This window comes from Gavialis gangeticus, unplaced genomic scaffold, assembly GCF_001723915.1.
Source record: "Gavialis gangeticus isolate Ggan-Ray unplaced genomic scaffold, GavGan_comp1, whole genome shotgun sequence".
Lineage (NCBI taxonomy): Eukaryota > Metazoa > Chordata > Crocodylia > Gavialidae > Gavialis > Gavialis gangeticus.
In genome coordinates, this window is record NW_017729032.1 from 50,402,397 (window position 1) to 50,413,334 (window position 10,938).

Here is a 10,938-nt window from a genome sequence, read left to right on the forward strand (position 1 = left end):
AGAAAACTTTGTATTATTAAAATGGCAATAACATCTTACGTATGAATGATGCTATGAGAGAAACCGAAAAATAAGATTTAAATTAGAAAATATTGATAATATAAATGAAAGCTGATTGAACAGAGAATACAGTTCCTGTCAAAGTACATAGAAATTTACCACTTTTAGGTAAATAAAATATTCAGTCATTATTGATATACGGGCAGTACATAATTTTTTATATTTGCATTTTGACAGTATAATAATACTTTTATGAAAATTATATGTTGTAGCAAACTGTCTAAAGCAAAGTTTTATTCAATTTATTTTTACAAATTATGCCAAAATAAATATTAAGGAAGCATTTACATAAAAGTTCATTTAACGTTCTGTGAACACGAGGCTTAAACAGCTCTGTGGTTGTGCAGACCTGTTATCCTTAAGCAGTACAGTGTGTAGTTCATTTATGATGGAAGAATATGATCATTACGTGCAACAAGGACATATTTGTCCATCTGTACGCTCTCTTTCAGCAGCAGCACAGAGCTAGAATTCATCTCACCACTAGATTTACTTCTAATAAATGAAGGAGCTGAGTAACCAACATGCTGGCTAGACTTTCCTCCCTTCCTGTTCTCTGAGCCAGGTCTTTGCAAATTCCACCCTTCCTTCCTGTCTTAAAAGACAAGTGACAGAAAGATTTAAAAAGTTATATTGACCTTTTATCCCTACCAAAGACACTACTGTAAATTTACCAGAGAAAGTATGGCATGTGGATATTTGGCGTGAATGACTTTGACTCTTCAATGAGTGAAATTTGAATGATGATATGAATGCATAGTATAAAGAATATCTAGTTAGATATAACCGAAGAGACTCTGTTTAAAGTTGAATTTTATGATCCCTTCAAAGATATTTAGGTGTCAGATGTATATTTTTATTTATAAGCATTACTATTAGTAGAAAATATTTCAATTCTCAAAACACAGTATTTTTCTTTTAAAATGACTCATCCATGCCTTCTAGCTGTTAGCCTGCATATAATATTTATAAGTAGCATTTTCTTGCCATGTATCTGACAAGATGTAAACTGTTCCTTATTAAAAAGCAGAAGAAATGATTAAGTGCATTGTTTATGTTTTCTATACATTAGGCAGTGAAGTGGCTCTGAAAATCCCCATAAGAGATTTTGATTCAAGATTCAGCTCCTGTGTGATTCAGGAGCTGAAATGTAAAAAGTTGAGGGTGCTGTAAAAGACTGCATTTATTTTCTTTTCTGCTGTCTGCTACCCCATACTGCACATGCATCAGAACCTGATAGTTCTTATCTTCAGAGATGCAACAGAGCAATAGAGTGCATCGGGCAGCGGTGACTTCCAGCTGTTAGAGCTGCCACCGCAACTTCGCAACTGCTGCAACAGTATCCTGTGTCCGCCCCCCCACCAACGTGGTGCCCAGTTGCTCTGCCTTAGTTATGCAACGGCTTATCTTGCTCAGTAACATAACTAGGCAAGGTGTTGGGGCAGCTAACCCAAGCACCAACATGGGGAGTGAAGAGATGGAAAAAAAGATGCAAACACACAGTTATGATTGCACAGTGCAGCAGCAACCAGAAGCTGCCCTATGTATGGTAGTTGCCCTGGGTATCCATGCTAGACGCATATGCTACTTTGGCAACATTAAAGATCTCAGGAAAACTCTCAAGGCTGGAACTGCTTATTAATTCATAGATCATCATCCTAGGGGCCATTTATAGGTGCAGTTGGTCTAAAACAAAATACTACTAATAATTAAGCACATAACAGAGAACATGTATAGCTACATGGCCTACAGCAGTGCTATCTGTGTAAAGATACTAGCCTAGCTCTGAGCAAGCTAGGTTAGCTAGTGCATACTTCATAGCTAGTGCATTGCCCTGCCTAGCCTAATGCAGTGTTACTACTTCTGCTCTCCTTACTTTCTGAAGTAAATTAGAACTTTTACTCAAACTTAGAATCAAAACAGAATTAATCCTTTCTAGGGGTTTTGAAAACTTTGCTTTGACTTTTTCATGTGAGTATACCTTTAAGATTCCAGATTTTAGCTACCCTGATTCTGACAAGATTTCTAGCTCCATGTTGCAGAACCACTAGGTCTAGATAGGTCATCTAAATTTTGAATAGGCGCCCAAAATTTTGCATGTTTATTTGAATAGAACTTTTAGAGGTTTCTGCATCACTCATCTGGATGATTTAAGTAAATCTTGATGGTAGACTGTGAAGTGAAGAATATAGATTTCTTGAATCAAAATTAATAATTAGTGAGAGGAGGAAACTTCATTTGGAATAATCTTCTACTTTTTAGGATCCAGCTTCCCACATGGGACTATAAATAGAAGCCCCAGAGTTGATATTTGCATAATTTGCTGCCAGAATGTCCTGGATCCAGCTTTCTAGGAACCAGCATATTGCTGCATGGGACCATAAATAAAAGGTTCTGAGCTGGTATTTTCAGAATGAGCTGCCAGATCAATGCATTTCTGTTACCTAGTATTGTGTAAAAACAAGCAGTGAAGTTAATATAATCTTAATTAGGTTTTAAAACAAATTTTAAAACAAAATGAAGATGTTGACAGTATATTTTACTTTTCCAACTTCTCTTGGGCAAAGAACTTCTTTTCTTCTATATCAGGGGTATGAAACTGGTTAGACTTCTCAGGGGCCAGATCCAGACAGTAGAGTTACTCACAGGTCAAATCCAGACCCACCTCCAACAGTGGAGCAAGTGGCATCAGGGAGTCACAGGAGTTAATTCAATTGGCTGTCATCCCCTGTCACTAACACATGTTCCCAACAGGGCTCTATATCCTGAATTTGGTGGTGGGACCCATCCCCACTCACCATAACCCTAAATTCCTAGTCTCCTCAAGAGCCCCATGAGCCAGATGACACATCTCTGCAGGCCAGATCTGACACCCCTGCTCTGTAGCCTTCATTAAAGTCACTTCTTCCACAAAGCTTATTTACCTTCTTTTTCAGCGGTGATGTGCCAGCCTTTTCTCATATTTGAACTCTTCTCCTGCATTTGCATTTGGATGGTTATGTTCTGAGATATTTGGGGCAGGGACTTGGGCCTAGACCATACTTAGCATCTGGCCTTTGTACTAGAATCTACAGTTCTAAGTTAGGATCCTACACTGCTATATAATAGGCCTGTGCAAAGCGACTAGTATTCACTTCGGATTTGGCCAATTCAGGGGATAGTAATTCAATTTGGTGATTCGAATCACTGTTCTGAATTGATTCAGCCACCACTGAATCAGTCAAATCTCCAAATCAAACAGGCCCCATCCCCCGCCTGCTCTCCCAGCCCTGTCAGTGTGTCAATGGCTGCTCCGCCCAGTTCCAGTGTCCCAGCAGGTGCGGGATGGGGACTCGTGGCAGAGTCCCCCATGCAGTAGGGGGCAGGAGGGATCACTCCCCCACCTGGCAGCAGCCAGTGAGTGAGGGGATTTTTTTTTTTTTTTTTTTACGAGCAGGGATATTTTGGGGTTTTTTTTACGAGCAGGGATGCTGGGGCTGGGTGGGGCAGCCATTGATGAGGTTGGGAGAGCAGGCGGGGGTCGGGGTGCTCAGTGGGGCTGGGGGAGCAGGCAGAGGATGGGGCCTAGTGGGGGTCCCCCCATGGTCTCCTTCCCCCTCCTCCAACTCCACCCCCCATTTACCGGCACGGAGTCAGAAACCAGTTCCCTGCAGTGGCAAGTGGGAACTGCCCAAATCTCTAAAGCTCTCTGAATCTTTTCCGAATTGATTCAGATCATTTTATTGGTCTCCTGATTTGATTTGGATTCAGAGATTCAACCGCCAAATCTCCTCCAACTTGAATCAGTACCCAAAGCTTCGCACAGCCCTACTATATAACGAATCAAGATAGGAAGCTCAGAATGCATTTCAGAACAGCTAACACACATGGGGGGAACTGCATAAAAGAGACAGTAAAGGCACATTTACACAAGCAGAAAGGCTGCTCCAACACACTGTAAATGAGTCTGCTGAAATGTGGTAATTACAGTGCTTCAGCAGCCTCCAACGTCTCGTATCAGCATTCCCATGTTTAAAAATGGCAGTGGGGACGCTTTATCTAAAGTTCATTTGAGCTTTAGATAAAGCACCCCCACCACCATTTTTAAGTGTGGGGATGTTGATACATGAGATGCTTCAGGTGCTGTAATTACAGCAGCTCTTGGAGCTACTCTAATTAAAGTGCCCCCCCAATTCCCGGATCACATGTATAAACACTCCAAACAGCACTGACAGGAGTGACATTTGTTGCATGATCAGCTCCCTAAAGCATTCTACAACCATATCCTGACAGAAGTGCACAGCTGCAGAGCACTTTAAAAGTGCCCGATTGCAAGACAAATTAACCCTCATGTAATGAGGTTTCAGATGGGCTAGGGACAGACATTCAAAAAGCCTGAGCCTGAATTGATTCAATCTTTTCAGGTTAGTTTAACCTACCCAGGCTGAATCAGTTTGTAACTATACAGACATCCCCTCTGGACTAAAAAAATGCAGGCACATGCCTGCAGTGGCTCAGGTTAGAAGCTGGGGGGCCGCTGGAGCAGCCCTCAATCCCTTCCACAATACTGAGCTGAGGGGTGCCTGGTCAGGCCCTGGCAGGACACTCTGATTAGGGAGGGGTTCCCCGTCCCCTCTCCAACCAGCAAGGGAGTCAGCAGGGATTTACACAGTCAGCAGGGATTTACACAGCATTAATCACCCTGTTATCAAAACAAAAGGATCACTCATTAGTTCAAGCTCTTCTTAAACAACTTTTTCCAAGGAAGGAATGGAGGGACATTACCAGCTACCTGTTGATTAGCTTCAAGGAGCACTGAGCTACTGTGCTGTTTGCCTTTGTCCCATCTCCCACAGCATAGACGTAGCCAGCATGTGGTATGCTAGCTAACACTGAGAGGTGTCTATGTAAGGCAGAGGAGAGGGAGGAACCCCTGCTTGAGATGGGAGTGGTGGGGGGTGGGAGGGAAGCAGGAGGAAGCCAGGCAGACAGGAAGCCAAGCAGGAGCTGCAGCTAGGAAGCAGAGGGGTGGGGCCAGACCTGCTGGAGCAGAGAGCAGAGCCCCACCCAGCAAAGCATCTGGGATTCTGAGGGACTCAGATTTAACTTAAACCAGGAAGAAGTCTGGGACAGACATTGCATAAACCGGTTTGACCCAAATCAGTTAAGTTTGATACTACATTCAACCAGGTTTATCTCAAACCAGTTTCAGACATTTTCAAACTGGTTTATGTGCGCTGAACAACTGTTCTGTTACAGGTTTAAACCAGTTTCTGATCACTTAAACTGGTTTATGTGTAATGTCTGTCCCTAGCTATGAAGGCGCTCCAAAGCAGAGTGCCTTCATTAACTTCTGTCAATCTCTCTGCATGATTGGTGCTGTCTGCAGGATTGGAGTGGGGGGAAGGAAGCGGGAGGGAGCTCCAGGCTGAGGTTTGTGCATCCTGAGCTGAAGGAGCGGCAGCCTCCCCCCACCTCACAGCTCCCCATCCCAGTCACCCTCCTGCTTAAGCTTCCCTCTCTTCTCCCCACCTTCCATCCTGCAGACAGCATCGGAACTGGGAGTGGGGGTGGGGTAGGGGAGAGCGGCTGCAGCTAGGCAGCCTCTCTCTGCTGGATCAGTTTCAAGGTGGAGCTCGATCCCCTACTCCCAGACCCAACAGCAAACCTCTTTTTGGTCGGGGGGGTTGCTGTAATTCATGGTGCTTTTTGTGAAGCAGCATGAGTTGAAGCAGGGAGCTGAACATCTGTTAGCACCCTAAGAAACACTAAGTACATATGGGTGCCTTAAAGTCAGCCTCTTTCTGGGGCTTAGTCAGTATGGCTATTTGCAGACATGGAAAAAAAATGGTGCTTTTCTTTAAACTCAGTGTGCTCCTGTGCAAAGCCCAGCACATGCCCAGAAGAGGCAATGCCTTAGTTGCACCCGGCTTTCCCGACACCTGTAGAAATTGGACACTTTAGTGAGGCTTTTTTGGCACTTTTATCTAATAGCTGATTGACTCAGCTTTAGCTAAAAGCGCCAAAAATCCCCGCTTTTGTGCCCAATCTTTACAAACACTAAAGAGCTGGGTTGAAGTAATGAGCTGCTGCTTTGGTAGAGTGTGTTTGGGATGGTGGGGGGGGGGAGGGTTTCCTCCATGTCTGTCAGTGCCTGGTATTTTGGAATACAGAAGGCATCTTCCTCCGTTTTTTTAACTTTCCTGAGTAAAGTATCTATGTCCTTTCTTTAATAAAAAAGAACAGTATTTTATGTTATATTCTGAACAGACACAGGACTGGAATCTGAGATGCTCTTCTCCCAGGAGTATACCTTAACCACTATGTTATAGAATCATGTTCACTATCATTCATGTTCTCCCTCCCTAGCCAAATCAATAGTTAATTAGTTTTGTAGAGTGAAACAGCTTTAACAGGGGTCTGTCCTGGGTCCAATTTTGTTTAATATCTTCATTATTGAGTTGAAGAAGTACATGTATAGCAAATTTTCAGACAACACCAAGTTGGGTGGTATTGCAGACATGTTGGAGGGTAGAATTAGGGTTGAGAACAACTTCAATAAACTGGAGAAATGGTTTGTAATCAGTGGAATGAAATTCAGTTAAGACAAGTACAGAATAAGTGGCTAGACTGTGGTCATACAGAACAGGAAGTGGGGGTTATACTGGACCATAAGCTAAAGCTGAACTAACAGTATGTTCTTGCTGCAAAGAAGGCCAATAATATATTGGTCTGTATTACCATGTTCTTTCACATACAGTGTACACCTTTGCCTATCAAAACTGGGGTGCATACTTTAAGTAGGGAAGTTATTTTCTTCACTGGAAAAGAAACAAGCCAGGAGACACCCTGCATACCAAGCAGCTACCAAGATGGCAGAGTCCTATGTTAACTCTCTGACAGCCATAGCTACTGGCTGAGCACTGTCTCTTGTGCAAGTGAGCTGCTAGTAGTATCTTCATGTGGCTTGTGATATGGAAACAAATGTTGATTTAGAGGAACTTGTATTTATAAAATATGGTAGTAGGAGTGTCACTTACAAATCAAAGCAAATGAGTCTCCCACTTTGTTGAGCACTGATGAGGTCTCGCCTAGAAAACTATACTCAGTGTTTGGTCCCTGATTTCAAGAAAGATATGGGAAAATGAGAAGGAGTCCAACATAGAAGAGCAAAAATTATTAGAGGCCTGAGAAACATGATGTGACGGGGCCATCCCTGGGGCCAGGCACAATGTCGGCCCACCCACCTGTCTAAGGCAATCCGCTCTGACTCACTTGCCATGCCTTCATGTATCTAAACCAGATGGAAAGTATGGGAGGCTGCCCATTTAATGCCCTGATGCCAAGGCTGTAATACACAGCTCCGACCTTCCCTTTACTGTGTACCATGTCTCGCAGATGACATCCAAAATTCACTTCCACTATTACTCCCCCAGCCCCATTGCTGGGCCACATTCAGCCTCTGGCCCAAACTTGGCCTCAGGTGTCCTCAGACATGCCTTGGCCACATGCCCCCTCACTGGGGCCTCAACTTCCACACATGTTCTGGGCATCTTGCCTCTCATTAGGCTCCTAGCCCCTCACACTCTGTCCCCTCACTGGGGTAACTACTCCGCCCCTCCACTGAGGCTTCAGGGCTTGATGCCTGGACCCCACTCTCAGCCTACGGCCCACTCAGGCCTGACATACCTGAACCTCACTCTCATTCTGGCCTCCCACTAGGCCTCCTCTCTCTGTTACAGGCATTGGACCCTGAGTTGTTGCCCAGGCCTCACTCTCTCAGGCTTTGGGCCTTGGGCTCTCCTGGTCCCTGTGCTTTCACCCAAGCCTGGTGCTTTTCTCTTAGAGTGTACTCCCCTAGTCTTTCCCCTCCACAGAGCCACCCACAAGGCAGTGGGGGCTGAGGCTTTCTGGTACCCCATACTTGCCTTTCAATAGGGAGGCACTGGTGTGGCATTTCCTGGAGACTATCCTGCCACAGGCAGCCCTACCATGCCATCCAAACCCAGGAGGGTGTAGTTTTAGGTTATTCTCCAGGACCACTGCAGGCCTACCTGCTCTGATCTTTCATCACCCCTCTGGGCTCCTTGAGGGTCTCTCTGGGCTACTCGCTCCTGGGCACTCTGTTGCAGCCTCCATCTCATAGCCTGCTCTCTGTTTCTGGCCCCATCTCTCTTAGCCCGAGCATGTGTTTCATGCTTTGGCCCAACCAGCATTATTTTATTATTCATAATTAACAAGCTTTGTAGAAATAAGTTTGTCATGCTTTAGAAAATAAGATAAAATTGTCTAAGCTGTACTTTGAGAGCATCCTGTATTGTTAATAATTAGCATTTTGAGCTGACAAATCATCTATATCCTAAAAGAGCTTATTGAAGGCTTATGTTTCCAGACTTCAGTGTAATTAGACCTAGACTACTCTAATATTGTGTTATTGGAGGTCTCCTTATACTATACCAAGCTACAGTATCTGCATACCAACTTTCAGTAGTATCTCTCCCAACTATATAGTTGGTCTAATAAAATATATCTCAAAAGGACTCTTTCCTGGAGCACCTCAGCTACAACAATTCTTCAACTCCTTTATCTCCAATCTTTGTACCACTACCCTGAAGAAAATTAACTAGATTCTTAACTTCAAGCAGATGAGTAGTCCCAATGATTTAGTGGACTATGCACATATGAACAGTTGTTTCTGTGCTTTCCTGGCTTGGAGACAGAGTGCCTTCATCAATATGGAAAATATATGTGTCGCTTTACCTTTTAATATGCTCAGGTATTATGTCAGTCAGCATATTAAAAAACTTGGGTAGATTTTTTCTTGCATTTAAAGCTGCAGTTAGTGTTTTCAATGCACTATAGACATGAAAAAGCACTATAGACATGAAAACATAATTATATTTCTTTTTATAAGGGTATGGTGATAAAAAATACTGAGTTATTGCTTGTGATACATGATCAAAACTTCAGAACAGAGATATAACAAGAATGAGCAAGTTTAGCCTTTGAATGAAATATTACAGTACCATGTGAAGGAGAAGATAATGCCTGTATAGTATTTGAATTATTTTGTTTTACCCACTAGGTAATAAGCTCAATGAGCTCCCTTTCAGAGTATTGCTTACCCTCTATTCTTCGTACTTTGTTTGATTGGTATAAAAGACAAAATGGCATTGAAGATGAATCTCATGAATATAGACCAAGAACAAGCACCAAATCTAAAAGGTATGCTCTTGAATAAGCTTTTAACCATTATTGATGGTTTTTAAGATACATTAAATGTATTACATTGAAGCATTCCTGTTGTTTGACTGGCTTCAGGGTACTGGAATTTTGGACAACTGGAATTTCAAGAAGATAAAATAATAAACTCTTGACCTTGAATAATCACTTTTTAACCTAAAGAGAAAATTAAAATTTCTATGTACATCTGTCTAGATTCTTGGGTAAGAATATCTAAATGCATCTGTATCTAAATACACTGTCGAAATTCTTAGGTAAGAATAATACTTATCTATAAAAAAATCCATAGTCTCTTAATTTTTCATCTTATTCTTCACATCATATTATTAGAACTCTACTCCCAGATCAAATAAGGTTGATGCTCACTTAGACTTTTTGCTTATTTCATAGTTACCCAGTCATTCACTTTCATGTTTAATCCTAAATTTTACCATATCAAGTTATTATAAAGGAATTCAATATTCCTAGAATTAATATAATGTACTTGGAAAAACCCATGTCAACCACAGCATTTGTTTTCACAGCCATGTGGAATTTTGTGACTGCATTTAAATAGTGGTTTTTTTAGAAATTGTCTTTGTCTGCCTTACTCTTATACCAGGCAATGTAATAAGAATAATTTCCCACCACTTCACTGAACAAGACTTTTCTGGATTTAACCTGCTGCTTGGTCACCAAAAAATTATTCTGAGTTACAACAATCTCCTGGAACAAACAGAAGTTCACTGTTGGTTCCAGGGGAGAGCTAGAGTGATTTCCTGCAGCTGGAGTGGTTTCCTCTAGCAACCTCCCCATCTCACTCCCAGTCTGTCCCTGTTTCAGAATGGGAGGGAGGAAAGGGAGCAGAGGGAGCTCATTCTAGGGGTTCCCCAGCCAGCTCTGGAGGGTGGGCTGGGGATGTATTGGAGCCCCACACCCCCTGCCTCGGGGGGTTATAGTACACCCCGCCCCACCCTCTAGTAGGGACTAAAAAACCCCCAAACCATCCCCCCTCCCATTCTGAAAACAGTGACAGGCTGGCAGGCAGTGCAGACAGAAGTTACGGAAGATTCTCTGTTTTGAAACATCTTCACCTGATTTTCACCCTATTGGCCATTTTTTAAGCTGTCTGCAGCAATGCACTTGTGTTTCATCAGGGGTGGAGGAAAATCATACTTAGGCCCATAAGTCCAATTAGATACCTAATAGTTTGAATAGGATCTGTCTCCTACTATATAATGGTAAAGGGAGAGGGCACTGTATTGTTATGGATTCTCAATCAGTTTTAATGTTAAAATTCAGCACAGCGAAGATAGCTGATGCCTCCACTGTTTATTTAAATAATTATCCTCAAATAAAAAATGACATTAACTTGGTCTTTTTGCTCTCTTCATAGTTGCCCAATATTTCAGTTACTTGTTTAGTCCCATATTTGTCCTGTAAAATGGATAGTTAAGCTGCTCATGGTGGGTTGAACAGCTGTATAGTAACTGCCACTTAAATGCAAGTTGGAAGAAATCCCTTTAATGCTTCCATATATTCTAAGTATCTCTCCACTCCATTCCATATAACTGAAAAAATGTTTTTTTCAAATTATGAACTTATTTATGGAGAAGACTGTAAAGCTACCTCTACAAATATCTGACATATGTACTTTGGTGTGAGATATTTCTGGTA

General features: G+C 42.4%; 1 protein-coding gene across 1 annotated transcript in view; it reads left to right on the plus strand.

Annotated features, from left to right (window-relative positions):
* Positions 1–10,938, plus strand: part of FRY (FRY microtubule binding protein) — a 480,115-nt gene that overhangs the window by 157,588 nt on the left and 311,589 nt on the right. Inside the window, exon 4 of the mRNA XM_019523795.1 lies at positions 9,125–9,264. Within this exon, the coding sequence (XP_019379340.1) occupies positions 9,125–9,264 (140 nt within the window). The remainder of the gene's footprint in view (positions 1–9,124; positions 9,265–10,938) is intronic.